Source organism: Corvus brachyrhynchos, unplaced genomic scaffold (assembly GCF_000691975.1).
Source record: "Corvus brachyrhynchos isolate BGI_N302 unplaced genomic scaffold, ASM69197v1 scaffold178, whole genome shotgun sequence".
NCBI lineage: Eukaryota > Metazoa > Chordata > Aves > Passeriformes > Corvidae > Corvus > Corvus brachyrhynchos.
In genome coordinates this window covers 178,471-195,704 of record NW_008239304.1, presented here as the reverse complement: position 1 = coordinate 195,704, position 17,234 = coordinate 178,471, and the positions used below count along the sequence as shown (strand labels likewise).

The 17,234-nt window shown below is 37.6% G+C and overlaps 1 protein-coding gene across 1 annotated transcript; it reads right to left on the bottom strand.

Moving 5' to 3' along the window:
- Positions 1 to 1,346: 1,346 nt before the first annotated feature.
- AADAT (aminoadipate aminotransferase) lies at positions 1,347 to 17,164 on the bottom strand. Its single transcript, XM_008638574.2, has 14 exons — positions 17,065 to 17,164; positions 16,360 to 16,428; positions 14,546 to 14,714; positions 13,438 to 13,570; positions 12,686 to 12,760; positions 11,195 to 11,404; positions 10,613 to 10,678; positions 9,362 to 9,444; positions 8,016 to 8,112; positions 7,135 to 7,196; positions 4,764 to 4,828; positions 4,170 to 4,276; positions 3,420 to 3,521; positions 1,347 to 2,274 (listed from the first exon to the last, which is right to left on the bottom strand). The coding sequence occupies exons 2-14, from the start codon at positions 16,424 to 16,426 to the stop codon at positions 2,233 to 2,235; spliced, it is 1,278 nt and encodes a 425-aa protein (XP_008636796.1). The 5' UTR covers positions 16,427 to 16,428; positions 17,065 to 17,164; the 3' UTR covers positions 1,347 to 2,232.
- Positions 17,165 to 17,234: the final 70 nt, after the last annotated feature.

The window sequence follows — 17,234 nt, the reverse complement described above, 5'->3', positions numbered from 1 at the left end:
TTCACTGTCACCGTTCGATTTGCATTGTTCAGGATATTAATTTAATTATAGATGCTTCACCACAGTTGGGGAAAAAATCCCCCTCTCTCTAAATTAAATTAGCTGATAGCAAAACCAGGTAATGTGGCACAAATGGAATTGCATTTTGCTTACATTCAACCAAATTAACATTTAGATCTCTGAAAATTAAGAGATGTTTTATTCCGCACATCACCAATATAAAGCTTGCTTAATATTTTGATTATGTTTTTCTAATTCAGGTTTGGCTGAATGACAATATGACAAAAGTATTTGACAATGACAATAGCATTTACCTGAGAAATAAAATCAGTCTTAAATGATGTTTACATTTTCTCTATTTCTCTATAAAAGTATAATTTTAATTGAAGACACATTCATTGTCATATAAAATAATTTTCTAAATTGAGCCCAATATAAAAATTGCCTGACAGCAACATCAGAGTTTTCATAATTTCTACACATGCTTATGAAAGTGAGTTGAGATGTGAATACTTCTTGTTAAGCAGCACTGAACAGGAGGCACTGCTAGTTTGGATCCCCCATTAGCACCTTCAAACAGTGTAAAATGAGACAAGTTTGTCTTCAAAGACAGTGTTGGCACCCTGAGAGCAGATTTGGGACTGCAGGCTCTCCCTACACTTTGTCACTCCACGGGTCCTGGCTGCCCAAACCCAGCCTGACTCTGTGGAGGAGCCAGCCCCATCCACCGCACCACCACTGCACCGCCTTGCCCACCCACATCAGTTCCTCTCCAGTGGATTTACCTAAAAGCTGCAGTAATCTGGTAATGGAGCAAAGGATTGACCTTAGACATGCTGCTCAGGATGGCTTGGATGTGTGACTAAATTAAAAGGCTTGAGATAGACATGAACAGTGATGCTGGGCTGGAGGCACTGGAATGATGCTGCCAATGGGAGGGATGCTGGGAAAGGCATACATCTGTGCTAGTTTGTTGTGACACATGCTATTTATAACTAGGGGGAAAAGAGGGAATGAAAATTATTGTTAATACTAAAACCATGTTTCTTGTGAAACTTCCAATGAAGCAAGGTTGTGCCTGATCCTTATTTGCTTGCGTTACCTGCGCTGCTGGATGGCTAACTAGATCCTGGAACAATGCTTTACTTTGAAATCCTGAACACTTGCACATAAAGAAACAGCCATCTGATACTGGTGGAAAACCCCAGTGCTTTCATCCAAACAGCAAATAAACTTAAGTACTAATCCAAATGGGAAGCCTTGGAGAATCAGTTCAGTTGAAACTTTCTGAAGGTTTTTTACCTGCTGCCAAGTATCAAATGTTTGGGATGACAATGACCAAGGGATAAGAGACTGAAACATTTATTTGTTTTTTCATTTGCTTGCATTGTAGCTCTGGCAGTGTTAGGGTAGTGTCCATTCCACCATGTCCCTAGTTCAGTTACTTACACTCTTCATTCAAAACCACGTGATTGATCAGCCAAGAGCAGTTCCTTTGGCACATCCACATGCCTTGGCAAACCAGAGATTTTCTAACACAGCTACAGAGCAATAATTCACAGACTGTAGTAAAAGCCAGCAATCAGAATACCTTTAATGAATTAGAGAATGAGCTGCAAAGCCCATGCAAATTGCAAGGGACCTCAGTTTATCTGCAGTCATAGCCTAATTTTACTGGATCAGTTTCAATTTTTTAACATACTTACATCAGCTTTATCTGACAAAACTTAAGTAAAATTAAATAGTGATCCTCATATCATTAAAACCAGACACCATACAGTAGGACAAGAATGAAAGTGACACATGAGACAATTCCAGCATAAGGTTTTGGAGGAATGTATCAGTTGAGATTAAATAATAGTGGCTAAGACCACCTCAAGTGCAACTTTCTAAGTAAATGATTTGTGTTTCCCATCTCAAATGGAAAACAAAAGTCAGAATACAAATCAATTCAAATCTGATAAAACCATGGATTTTACAGGAAATAGAACACTTTGGTTTTGAGTATTTTAAATGCTTCTGAATTGGATAAACTTAGTAATACAATGTCCTGTCAAAAAAAATTAGGCAAATTGTTTTTGACTTTCATTTTCTGTCTTTTTTTAGCTGAAAAGATCTAAGGAAACATCCACTGTATTGCGCTTGCTTATAAAGTATTCTGATGAAATCCAAATGTCAATAAGTATTTTCAGGAGATGATTTTTATTACTGCAAGATTTCTCTTTAGCTTTTTCACAAAGATTCTTTTATAAGGTCAGCCAGTCTCTTGAAGGCCTGCAATGACAAATATGGTTCACATTTATATTTCAGCATTACATGAACAGGGAACACATCAAACCTGTAAAGCTACTAAAACTTGCCCTAACCATATAGGATCAATATTTTATAATGCAAAGTTCTGCTGATATTCTCTTTTTTCCTTTTACAAAATAATGTATGGGCTTTGACTGCACAAAGCTTCTGATTCTCTGATAGAAAATAAAAGGCAGAGATTTCTGAAACAGAAAAATGCATATATTGATGTTCAAAGGTTATTTGGAGTTCAGATGTAACTTCTAACAAACTGGTGATCCCTGAAAGAGTATCTCTTTTAACTTAATATTACAGCCTGGAGACTCCAAAGGTGAAAAAAAAGGAAGAACAGACATATATAAAAAATACAGCTTGACTGTCAATGTATGGTTATGAATTACTTTAACAAAGAAAAAGGAAAAAATAGAAGAAATACAGAAGAAATAAAAAGGCAATAGAAGCACTTGGCTGTTACAAACCTTCACAACCGCGTGAAAGTACAACTACAGATACGGAACTGTTTCAAGCACCCTAATCAAATCAGTATTAAATCTGCACAAATAAATGTCTCCTATCTCTTCTCCCACTGATTTTATAGATAGAGCCAAATAAAATTAAAAATGCTCCTAAAACACATAAAAGATTAGTTCCTGAGAAAAAAAATAAAGCATGTATGTGAATAGTATGACAGAAAATATTCTTTCTTACAAAGAATTGCCAAAACACAGACAAAAGAACACAGGTAATTCAATCTCAGAATCTCAGGAATGCAAAGTCTAAAAGATACATGATGCCTGCTAATACTTAAGCAAATAGCAGGACTTACTCTGGCTTCAGTAAAGCATTTATAAATAATGTCTGGGAGGTTCAAGTGTGATACACTGCATGTATGAGATATACAGAAAAATTCTAAGTGGTCCTAAAAATTTGGTACCTTTCAGGTCATTTGGATGAGTATCTTGCTTAAGAAACAGCTAATACTGCTGCAAAAGTACTGCTTAATCACCTACGGACTAAAACCTCTAACATTTAACAAAAAATATACGGAGAAGGGTATAAAAATAAGGGAGCATTACTGTGTGAGAAACTGTCTTGATAAGAATGCAAAAAAAAAAAAAAAACCTCACCAGATCCATCTGGGCAGGAGAAGGCAGAGAGAAGGAGGCTCTGACATAAGAACTAGGCTCTGAACTATCAATATTGAATGCTCCTCCAGGAACCAGTAATACCTATGAAAATTGATTAACCACACAGTTATTACCACTTCTACACTTTAAAAAAACTATGTTAAATTAAATTTAAGAAAGATCAGTGCTTACACACTTGTATCAGAACACGGTGTAATATTTTTTTCTTCAAAACAAGGAGACAAAAATATGCAACGTGTAACCAGACTTTTCTTAATAAAACCAAATGGTCTCAGGTTTTGGTTACCAGGTCTGGCTTATATCATCACATTGCTTAGAAGCACCTAGGGTGTAGCTTACTCAGTACACAGTGCTAGGTCATATAAATTGGAGAAATAAAATCAAATGTAATTTCTCTCATTAAAAAAATTTGGTGAACAGCCATCATACATATAGGTACATATATTACATATGTAATACATATATATTATATATATGTAACATACAATGACATATTGTACCATATGTTATATTGGTTTCAATTTAAGTAAACTGATTAAATATCAGCATCTGAATAGAGTCATGAAAATATTTTGCTAATGAGTAACTATGCCACAGTGCCTGATTTGCAGACTTAATGATGGTGCACAGCAAGTTCCCCTGCTTTTTTATGTCTGTATATGTGGACACATATTTTATCTCTCCCTTTTTTCATTTTAAGATCATAAGTCATTAAATCATATGTCATACTTCTTTCTTCAAAGCCTTTTCCATTATCAGCTGCTGTGTATCAGAAACACCCTTAATTTTGATCCACAAGAACATGCCAGCAGCAGGAGGGTACCATTCTGCCAAGTCTGGAGAAAGAGAGAGAGAAAATGGAATCAAGGAAGAAACTTATGCCCCACTTTTAATGGATACATCATAGATTCAGTGATGTTTTGGATTTGCTGATACAAACATTATTATCACTATTGCTATAGTGATTTTTTATATCTTGCTTTAAATTAAGGTCACTGTTTCAGAGAAATTTTAAAGACAGATATTTTAAACATAGTAAGTATAAGAACATAATGAAGTGAAATACATGCTCTTCATAAAATTGCTTTAAATAGTAATGTGGTGAGCTTTTTTCATCACCATCTATCTCCCTGTCCTACCAGAAAGCATAAAAACACAGCAGTAGACAATTTGTCCTAAGCTTAATATTTAATGTAATTGATTTGCTTATAGTGCTTATCTGTCACTTCAGTCAAGAGATGAACTTAAGTGATTTTTCTTGAGCACAAAGACGATAAACAGCTAGAAAAAAATTTTAAATGATTATCTGTGTTGCACTCTGACCTTTTAACCACTTGTCAGCAGCAGTGAGCATTGCATCCCGCTGGATCCTGTAGAAATCCACCACTCTGAAAGCAAATTATCAATTGAAAGTCATGAACTCATAAAATTTCAGAGTCCATTTGTTTCTGAAGGCAGAAGCAAAGCTTTTCTACTTGAACAACCCAAAAGCATCTCCAACAAAGCACTGATCAACCAGACAGAGGAACTCCCTGTATGGCTGCTTCTTCAGCTCTGCATGTATCATAGAAACCTTTTATATATTACCTCCACTCTGTCTATTATAGCAGTAGATGCAAGTCCTGTTAACAGTATTTACTGCACAAAGCACACATACTGAAGAAAATTAGGGACTTAAACATATGCAAAAGCACAGACTTGATATTTGTGCATTTGGGTTGAATTTGTGTAACAGGTATGCATGGAAATGGCATTTGACAAGGTAAAAAGCAAATCACATGATAAACCTGTCATAACTATTTGACAGCTTCCCCTTTTCTAAACTTTTGAACCTACCTCCTTCATACTTGAAGTAAAAATTTCAAATAATTTAATCTCTTACTGGGAAAAATAACCCTAATCCAAGTTTCACCATGGACAAGTCATGTGCAGTGGCTTTTGTTGACATAAAATAACACAGCTGTGCAATGGAAGACACAAGAGAAATGCCTGATACTGAGTTCGTAATTCAGATGCAAATGTGTTCCCATGTCTTGAGAAAACATCCTTACTAATTTGCATAATTTACATAATTTTACATTTGTACTTTTAAAAACACCCTCAGAATCAATAGCTTTGATTTGTGGATGTATTTCATTACACCTGATACACAAACACCAACAGCTCCAGAAACTTATATAGTTTTGGGGCCCAGCTATATCTAGTGTATATTTCATACATTCTGCATGAAATGTAAATCTCCTTTGTGCAGTTTTTACCAAAATTGCAAATTCTGTTGCAAAGTTTTTACCTGTTACTATTTTAATTACATGTTGAAATTACACCCATTAGTAAGACAAAACTTCCCCAAATATGGAGCTGCTCCAAAAACCAGACAAGCTTCTACTCAAAAGATTGATCTAACACCTCACTCTTGTGCAAATGAAATCAGCTGGAAGAGATTCCAGTCAGCTGTGGGGCCTCATCAGGTTATAAAGGATTGCAGCTGCCCTCCTACAACTCTATTTTCATTAGTTGAAGCAGAAGAACGGTTTTTGGGCTTGAGTAAGGCTAGAAGAGATTCCAGTCAGCTGTGGGGCCTCATCAGTTAGGTTATAAAGGATTGCAGCTGCACTCCTACAACTCTATTTTCATTAGTTCAAGCAGAAGAACAGTTTTTGGGCTTGAGTAAGGCTGCCTTTTGACCTACTAGAAAGAGGTAAGTGAAGAGATGTATTTGGGTTTTATTTTTTTTAGAACTCTTGGAAGTTGAGCTAAAGTGTGGTCCAAGTTTCTCTGTGAGACTTATCTTTTATGTTCCTAAATCTTAAAACAAGGCAAAGCTGAGGCTGGTGTGTCTGTTTTTTTTTTTTGGGGTTTTTTTTTTTTTTTTTTCAAATTTTGCTGTTTACAGTATGAACACCAGGAGACAGAAGTGGCTGTTACAGTCAGATACAAGAACTTTTTGCATGCTTTGCTCATGTTTCTGTTATGGACCTTTGCAGAGTGTAGCACACTCCCACCTAAGTGGGAATCTTGGGGCTCTAGTGATATCCAAGTAAAGAATACAAAATGAGACAGTGATAGTCAAAAGAAGCTGTGCTCCTCCTGCATAATAAATGAAAACCAAATGTGGTTCAGTCAGTCTGCAAGAAATGCCTTGAGAGTTAGACAGTAGCCCAGTGCTCTCTCTCCAAGAGTAGTGAACAAGGCAATGTTTAGTGTGTGTAGATGAACCTCACTGCTTTTCCATCTGTATCCACAATCAGGAGATAAAGGATGGCAAGAGTGTGAATTCCTGTTAACTTAGTGAGGCAAGAACTCTATAAAGGCTATGCTAACTCTTTCTCAATGGATTCTGTGCTCAGAAATCTTAGCTTTTGCTACAGACCCTAACACTTTAGCAGGGATCAAAACTTTATTCGCTGGCTTGAAGCTTCCAGGATCCTCTCAAGTTCCCTTCAGAGGGGAGCTGCATAATGTGCCAGTGGACTGGAGGATTGGTAGGTGATATACCCTGACCTGCTTGTCTGTAACTTCATACTGTGTCTCTTCAGGGCTCTTGTGTGAACCCAGCAGTCTTGGTGACCTGCCTCACCTACTTGGCCTAATACTAGTCCACCTCCTCTGACTTGTTTACTACAAAGCATGTTTGATATTGGTAATAAGTAGCAGAATGACCGATGATGGGTATCAGCATATGACATAACCCTACCTGTCTATATGCTCCAAGAAACCCTTTTGTCCCCATTGCTGAAGCAGCTGTGATATCATAATCTAAAGAAATAAAACACATCATCAAGACCATGTTTTAAAGAGGACTGTTCCACAATCATCAAAAGATCCATAGCCAGATGCATTATTGAGCATTCCCCAGATATGAAAATGCATGTGGTGTCTCTTGGAGCCCTTTATAAGTAGAGGTGCCAAGGGCAACAGGTCCATGTTACTGGTGTCTCCAAGGTCCAGGGCAGTATTTGGAAGTTGGGGTGGAGGGAGGGAAAAATGGATGAAGAGCTAAATATGATAACTGGGGAGAAAGAGGAAGGCAATGTATATTGATTTACCTTCCTGTCCACATCGGCCTCTCCGCTTTAATAGTGCCTCTGTGACGAACTAATGGAGCTGGAAGATGGAAGCCACATTTAGATGTGTTCAATGTCTCCTTTCCTTATTGCTAACCATAAAGGGGCTGTAGTTGGCAGCTTGCTTTGAAATGTCTTTGTGGGCTGCCAGTATTGTTTTAATTGAAAAGTAGAATGAAAAAATAATAAATGTTTCTTCCATGCTATGCTTTACATTGAGGTTTTTCAAATGAACCTATCAGAAGGAGATAAAGTATTTCAAATCTTGATTCTTGAAATCTGAGTTAAGGGGTATCAGCTCAACTGTCCATGCACTGAGACAACCCTCTAGCTCTGCTTCTGAGTTCTATGGTGGTCTCTCTTCCTTTGGCAGAATTGACAATGAATGTGCATAAACAAAACAGCAAAAGTGCAGAACTGTGAAAGTACAAAGCTGTTTTCTTGTGGTTTCTTATAACTTGGAATATGTTGTCTTCCCTAAATACAATTAATTTGGTGGTTTAATACTTGCCTGTGTGAATGTGCTGGTGTGCATTGTTGACACCTGAATGTGCAGCACAACTCTGTCGATGAGAGGCTTGGGACCTGTCAGAAAACCTATTCTTAAGCTAGAAAACAAACAAACAAAAAGTTACTACAAAAATGCAATGTGCTAGTACTTTGTCTGAGTTATATGTGGGAAAACACGCAACCATTTTATTGACAGTGTGAGGATCTCTTATGCATTCAAATTTATCTGTATCTTAATACTGATGTCAGCTTACACAATTTAGAAGCTGAGTATCAAAGTAATGAAATAAAAACAAAGAGGTTTTAATGCTTGTAATAGCTTCTTAGTTATGAGGCTTCAGGACAAAATCTGTGTTTGTAAACTTTCCTCTGCAGCCATAAAGATTACGTGAATCAAAGGAAAGGAAAGATAGGTTTTCCCATAATGAAGAAATCATGGTTGCTCGGGCTTTATGACAAACAGATAAGAAGTGGCAAATGGCTTTACTCTTCTACTTCCTTTCAGTACTGCAGAAGGAATGGAATTTAGATTGATAAACTAGCTGGTTATTTATAATTCAATTCTTATTACCCATCTTTACAGATTGGCTTAAGTTTTTATTTGAAGAAAAATGGAACCAGTAAGCTCATATGTGTCTTTGGCAAAGATAATATTGTCATGCCATTTTGCAGTGTTACTTCTGAAAATGCAATCACACTTAGTGTTTTGTTGTTGCCTCACTTTCTCTAGGATGGGTTATAATCCACCAGCTGCCAATGCAGAATCCACATTAATTTTTTATGTCAATTAGGATAACAGATAAAAGCAAGTTAAAAACCAAGTATGTTGACTTGCGTGAAATAGAAAACAGCCAAATTAGTTTTTTTTTCAGGCAGGTGGAAACAACCTAAAAGAACTGGGAGGCTAGATATCAGTCTAATCCTAGGAACAGTTTGTGAAGAATGATTGTTTCTTTTCTGTATTACAAGTTCAGGGAGCTTGCAGGAATGGTAAGAGATAGATAAAAGGGAAATGGAAAAAGAAGAGAGAAAAGCTCCTAAGGGTTTCAGGAACAGAGCTGGAGTCCAGCATCTGTCTTTCTGCCTAGATGGTGCCTGCAAGAATGGGCTGCCTGGGAGGAGAGGCTTAACTATCAGCATCAAAAGAGAAACAGAACCTGGAGTAAAGTGACTACCAAGAGATGACATGAAAAGTGAGTGGACTGCAAAAAGCTGTTGATTCAGAAGTTCATTCCAGAAGTGGATAGGTATTAAATGAGAAAACACTACAACATGTCTCATCAGTTCTTATGAAGTCTTGGCTCTTAACTGAATAGGCAATGCTAAGTGGTCTGCAGCTGGCCTTACCCAGATGAGAGAATTTTAGAGAAAGAGTCGGTCCTGATAACTCGGCCATCCACATCCATTGAGAGGAAAGTTGGAGCCCATGGCTTGGAATAAAAAATAAAAAATAAGATTCAAGGCGCTAGTAAGGATTATAATGGAATTATTTTCTTTACTATGAAGGCACAATTCATTCTTCAAATGTGAATTCCAAGGAAAACATGGCAGTAACTTTCTGACAAGTGATTGTTTAGCCTAGCTTTCCGAGATGTGATTATAACATTCTGTGAAAGTCTTCAAGAAATCAGCTTTGTCATTTTTTGAACTTGCTTAGCCCACTGTTTAGCATACAAGTGTTCAGTTTAATTATTGGTATGATGCCATAAGAAGAAGAGAGAAATAATGTTCTTTCTGCCAAGATTTCTTTGTGGAGGTACTGCAATTTCTAAAATGGAGCCTTGTAGCTTTTTGCTTTGCCATACTAAAATATGAAATCAGAAGATATAACCAAATTGTGAAGATCTGAGTCCAGTATACTTTTTCCTGATCAACAATTCTGTTTTTACACCTTCTCCCCTACACTTTCTAACAAAGCTTCACAATGCTATTCAATGAGTAAGTGAAGCAGTTTTATTGCCACCTTTCATAAAAACATTATTTCAAAAGAGAAAATGCTGACCTTTATCTTCTACCAATGTTTTACTGCTTTTAAGACTTGTTCTGATTTCTGAAGTTAGGTACTTTTAAAGACTGAGCAACTGTAGATTCACATATGAAATCTGGGGAAAATTTACACAAAGAAGGGTAGCTGCATATCCAGTACCACTATCTGTGGTACCTGGGAGAACTCCTGGATTCGCCAAAAGGCAAGGGGATAAAAATGAGGTATAGTAGACGGGGAGTAGGCAGTCTTCTGCTGAATGAAAGAAGAGACAGGGAGAAAGGAACATTAAGAGGCTGCAAATTTCAAGTGCTGCTTCAGTGACATACTTGCTTTGCATTGAATGCAAAGTCTTCATCACTTTCTGATTACTGAAAAATTCTATCTCCTGTATGAGGCTTGAGAAATTTGAACCACTGATTAACAGGACATAAAATACCACATAGGGGAAAATGACTGAAAGGAGCACAGACTGTGAGGCTTACATATGCCTTGGTAGCATGTGAAGAAGGGGCATGCAGGAAGGTCCAGGACTCAAACCCTAGTTCTCTCCTGAAACCTTAGTTTCTCTCCAGAAAATAAGGTGTTACTAAGGATTATGGAAGACAAATTACCTTTTCAAATTGAAGAAAGTAGTAAGGATCATCTTCTATTATGAGAAAATCATATTTTCTTGCAAGCTAAAGGAATTAATAAAAAGTAACAAAATAAATAAAAGTTAGACACTGCAAATTCAGTCAGGTTTTTTTCTTAACCAGCACCATATTATGCTTCTATTGATTGGTCATTCATTATATAGAAGCCCCCATGATGAGAAACCTTCAAGTGCCCAATTCAGATATCAAAAGATTATAGGAGTAAACCTGGCACCTGTAGTACAAGGACCCATGCATGCAACTGAAGCTCTGTTCCACGTGGCATTCAAACTGTGCAGGCAATGTGCAGCAAATCCAGTTAGAAGCCCATGGCAAAGGTGCTAGCCACCAATGGGCTACCATTGAAAAACAGGTTGTCTAAAGCATAGTTTATCTCTGAAGAGTTGTCATGGAAGACATTCTGCTAGAAACAAGTTCTAGGAGGAATGTCTACTGGACTAATAATGGCCCCAAATACCAAACATGGGAAACCTTCAACTGAAACAAGACTGACATTTATCTATTTCCACCTCCAAGGTTCACAAGGTTACAGCTCCATACCTGGTAAATCTCCTTCTTGCGCTCTGTGGTCAGCGAATTGCCAGTTGGGTTACATCCATTTGGAATAGTATACAGGAATTTGGGGAGGTGATGGCTACAATTTTTCACATCCTCTGGGCTCCAAGCAGACAGAATTTCTTTTAAAGCTTTTGGAATAATGCCATGTTGGTCACTAGGAATATTAATTATATTACAACCCAAGGGTCTCAGCTGTTGATAGAAGGAACAAAACTGTCATAATTGTGTAATTCAAAGGTCTTCCTTTTGTCATTGGCACTGTAAAATTTCATCCTTTCTTTTTGATTTTATAAGTATCTCAAGCTCCATTTGCTCATGAGTCAAATAAAAGTTTGCCTGAATTTGCTGTAAGGCTTGTCAAACTTACCACATTACTCTTTATTTGTCCTACTAAGCCAACTGAGAAGAAACAGGTATCTCCTATGTTCAGTTGCTGCTCTTCTCCAGGAAATCAGAGTTGGTTTTTCAAGCAGAAAGATTTTTGTAAACTTGAACTGTTCTCTCAGGACTCCTCGTGCTCTCACCACAGACAGTTAAGGTCACAGCACCTTTGTTTCCTACTGACAATTTACACTCTACTTCAGTGGAAATACCAGAGCTTTAAGCTACTCTTCATTGACAAAGGGCAAAGAATCTGTTCTCAATAGATATATTCAGCAATACAAAGGAGAATGAAATGATGCTACTGCAGTGACATGTTGACAGCTGTATGAAAAAATATAGGTAAAATACCAATGAAAAAGCTTGCTGTCTCTCCTCTGTGGAATTTCAATTTGTATGATGTAGTGCTCTGCATTTTTAAGTAAAACTGCAAGCTGCTGCACTGTCAAAATACATTCCTAAAAAAGTACAGCTGATTAGACTATATATTCAAATTTAGGACAGCAAACAATAACAATTAATTTTGATGCAAGGGGGGACAACTGAATTTGTAGTGTATTTATTCTAACCCTTCTTGCAGCTCTTATGCATTTTGAGCTGGCATTTAATTTTATAGTGATTAAGCTTCTTTTCAGAAGTAAACTTTGCTGCTTTTGCATAGTTCTCACTAATTCATATCTTCATACTCATATATGGATGTTTCAGGCCTATTCCAATATTATACTATTTATAGCTATTGTATAATCTGACCATTGAAATACTTCAGGTATAATACACACCCACTTGTTATAAATTTAATTCAACCAAACTAGGTCCTGATGGCTTTCTTTCCAGTCCCATGTGTGATCTTAGCCCTTGAATGAACTAGTATTTGGAAGAGGAACTTTGAATAGCTTTTACAGAACTTACAGTAGAAAACCTTCTATGAGTTAATATTTATGAACTTAACTGGTTGGATACTAAAATCTTCAGTCTTAGGTATGTTTTTATGGCAAATACAGACAGTGTTTATATGATTGCAGATCAGGCACTAAACTATTATATTAGTTCAAATATAATATTCACAATGTTTTGTAGCTAAAGAATACTTACAGCTGCTAGTGTCCCAGAGTATGTGGGTGCATCCAAAAGGATGTTGTCTCCAGGATTAATGAGCATTTCGAACACCTGCAAAAGAAAAGATTCTGTTTGAAAGATTGTTCAATTTTTGTACATGTGCTTCATACTTTTGACTTCTTAGTGGGATTAAAAAATCTTGATTAGATACTAGTAATTCCCTAACCATATTATTTTCCTGTCAGAAAGGCAACGAACAGATGAAAAATCTGCTTTAGAGCCAAATTAAGACAGGTTATCAACTAGAGAATACCAACTTGACATGGAAAGACAGTGCTCTGAAGCACTCTTTCTCCTGTATAAGTTACAGAAAGAATCAACTAAACAGCAGTGAGAGTGGACTAGAAAGGATAACTATTTCAGCAAGTAAAACCCCCCAAAAAATCAGGAAGTAAGAAAAAGAAGAAACATATTCAGAACAGAGTTATGGTAAAGCATCTATGCGCTTATTACTGCACTACTTGAGTCACAGGAAATGTTACCTTATAGCATATTTTCTACACAAATTTTTTTAGTTATCCAAACTTTCATGCAGTCCTGACAGTCTAGAATGCCACTCCTATTTTATTTCATTTCCCTTGCATTGGCAATACCATCAGACATGCATTTAATAAAGTACCCTGCCTATAGTTATAGAGGGCACTTAATGCTGACTATAGCTGAACTGATGGGAGAATAAACATCTCTCTGAATGAAATGCTTCTGACATATGAACCTTTTGGTCTTACTTTACACAAGCCTTCCTGGCTGCCGGTTGTGACACACACTTCCATCTGTCCTTGCTCTGGACTGTAATTGGCTGTGGGGGGATCATGTAGGTTCCGCTGGAAATCTTTTAGCAAAGACAACAGCTCTGGAATCCTGAAACATGAATAAGAAGGCATATCTAACACCTTATATAGGCCAAAGTTAGGCTGTTCCTCTAAATCCCTGCCAAATCTAGCATGCAGTCCTGAGTCTGATTTCAACTGTCACACAGATACACTTAGATGCAATTGCTATGACTGCTTTATCAAATTAAGAAAATGATATGGGCATCTGTGGACCATACACCAAATTATCATAGTGAAATCTGGGCAGAAATTATTTGCTAAGGATGAAACAGGGTGGAAGCTGAACAATACCCACTCCTACAAGTGATCATTCTGTACTCAAATGTGGCACTGTGACAAAGCTCTTAATGCTGCTAGAAACTGGCTGCAGATTACAAGGATTTCGAAAACACATTTTCCAAAAAATGTCTTATGATCTTGTAGGATGTTCATAAATGGCTGGGTTCATTTAAATATTAAGAAAAGTCTTAGCTGATGCCCCATGTGTCTCTGTAGGTACCCAAGTATTTCCCACCTGAATCAGTGCTGTCTGCTTGAGGAGTTTACATGAGCACCAAAGTAATGTAATGACATGCAATTTTTGTACCAAAAATGACAATTCTATAAATACCTCCACTCAACTATCACCAGTACATACTGACTTTAGTATATAGTGCCAAAAGAAAAGAAATACTCCAAAATGTAGAAACTATGTATTGCAATTCAGTATCTCCTAAATACTATCTGTTTTGGGAGTCTGGATTCTCAAATACTAACAGCTAGGAAATGCTCTACTAGGATTAGGGTTTTAGGTGATTTAAGTGATTTTTTTTTTTTCCACTTGAACTGAAATGTAAATAGTGAGGCAAAATGAAAAAAACATGGGTTTTGGAAAGAACCTATTGTTTGAAAAATGGGCTTTATGAACAGGTTTTAAAAACACAGGTGACTTAATGCAATAATAAAGGATTTTATGATCCTTAGCTTCTGGTATCTTGAATTGCAAGTAGCTGTGACAAGATACCCTGCTGAGGCTGAGTACTGGAGAGCCCTCTTCATCAGATCTTCCCCAATCTCAATAGGAGTTCCATGTCCAATGTCAACAGTTGCCCTCTTAAATGGAAAAACACTAGGATTTGGTGCCCCTCCAGCCAGAGAGATGAGAGATGGAGGCGACTTCTGCATCAATTCGGCTAGAGTAAAAGGAAAACACGTTGGTTACAATTTGATTATTACAATGGTGATCATATCCTTTAATCGATATTTAATAACAGTCCAGAGAACTTGTTCTATTTTTCAATTTACTTGTTTAACTATCATGAACTCAAATGGATAATTCTTCTTAAACTCACCTTTCTGCTTGGATTAAATAGGGAGGGGGAGATACTGTTAGCACAGACTAAAAAAATAATTTTAAGTTAAAAAATTTGTAATTTATTTTGAAACAATCCGAACAGTTCTACTATTATAAAAACTTCAGTGACTGGTGTCTTTTGAGCTTCAAGAATTTAAAATCTTAATCATCTTCTGTTTAGACTGACTTGAAATGATGATTGGCTTTGTTTTTTTTTCTGTTTTTCATTCGGTCTCACTTCAGCTGCTCTGGCAGCTACGCTGACAGATGATTATAGCTTTTCTATAAGGGAACAGAAATGTTTCTGGTACCCCAGTTTTAGTGGCAGAGACACTGTGTAAGTAATTTGCTATGAAGAAAATCTTAATTCTGCTTTTAAGTCAGTTTCACAATCATTCAGATCCAATCTATACAGTGCAGACTGGACCTTAATCCAGCAAGGGCACTTGATTGCATTAAATCTAAGAATTCACAATACGGCATTCATGCTGGCTTGACAGTTTTACATCAGATAAGAGGGGACAGATGATACCAGGTCTGGCTTAAAAAGCAGCCTGTTATTGAGTTTATTTTCTACTAGTTATTAGCAGACTTGAACATGGGGAGTTAATTCTTATCAGCTATTTCACCAATTTGGGTTATGCCTGTGACTTTTGGCCTGGTAAAGAGAGATTTACTTTGTCATCAAAACTGCAGGCTCAATATGTCTTTCTGCAGGAACTGTGCTACTTAATGCTTTTGTTATGATGCATATCAATGTATCACTTGAAAAAGAGATTGCCTAGAGTGAATTACTTGACTTAGCTGTACCTGTATGAAGCATTTTAAGCAGAACAGCAAATGCCAACCCCTTACCACGAGGGGAAATTGACCCCTGAAGGCTTAACTACTGATGTATGTTTCATGCTCAGATTCTGTCAGGTCTCTGTGGGTTCCAACTGAGTAAACAAGTAGGCAGTTAAGCTCTTCTATCTGTCACATGGAAGACAATGTAATGTGGTAGCCTAAAGATAGATGAATATGGAAAAGGAAAGTGTAGTAATACTGAGGGGGTGGGGGTGGTGAGGCATTTATGGACACGAACAGGATACAGGAAAATGAGGTGGAAAGAAACATGCTGGGACTTTCAAGTCATTAGCAGTTGCTTGCTCCTGGACACATAGCATAAACTCAGTTGCAAACTGTGCCAAAAAGCCCAGGTTCAGAGACAGTAACAGAGACTTTTCAGTCACTTGTGAAAGTGATAATACTAATTTGTCTGTCTGGATGGGTTTCTGAAATGGTTCAAGGCTATTCACTTTATTTTTCTTTATACCTGCTTGGCATCTCCACTTGACAGAAGTCAAGTTATCTGGCCTTGCTTGTCAGCTTACAGCATGGTTTTCTTTCAAACCTTTTCAAGTCTTAAGCCATGATATCCCAGCACAAACCAGAACATACAATGATACTTTCAGAGCAACTGGGAAGAAGGGACATGTACTCACTCAGGAGTCTTATTGGAGATGCTTTTCTTGCTGCACTCACAGTGGTGATGAACCTAGAGTAATTCATATCTATGGAGAAAGAGTAATTAGTTGGACATGAAGCTAGAAGAGGGAATAAGAACTGCAGTGTGCTTTTGGTATGTGCATCTCCCACAAGTAATGCTTTTGATCTGGGTAATTTGTGGTATGCCAGTGAACAGGAAAAAGCCCTTTCCCCCCTCCCCTTACTGTCAGCTCTGGACTTTTAAAGGCAAATTAGAAATCTGAAGATTTGATGGCTCTTAAACAACCATCAGCTCTTTTTTATTTAATGAGAATCCAGCTTTATTTAGCTGTATTAAGCACTGCATTTGAAGTGCTTTTAGGACTGCAAGCCATCATTATGAGTCACAACACTTGTCAAGTTAGAGGTGGTTTTTTTTTGGAAAGGATAATTAAGATAGTCTTTCAAATGTATCTGATGAGTGCTTTCTCTCCTTTTCCCTGGTGCCCATAGAGACTCAATGGATAGTGAACTAGAGTCAGGCAGCAAGTCCGAAGGCCTGGAAGGGCCACAAGCAATCTCCTTCGAAGGTAAGGAAAGCACAGAAATGAAGTTGAAGGGCAAAGAGCAACCACAGCAACACGCATGTGCCGGCAGTTACTAGAAACGATCTACCGAGCAAGGCCGCTTTGAAAACAACATCTCGTGCTTTCTAAAAATACCTTCCTTAACTTCGCTCCCCCTCCAGCCCGGCACAGGCGCGGTGCTGGCTGTACGGAAGGGCGGGCTGGAGCTGTGTTTTAAGGGACAGCTGAGCAGCGCTTCGCCGTCCTCCCCGAGGCGATTCCGAGACACCCCCCTGCTGCCCACCCCCCACCCCCCCGCCCGGGCA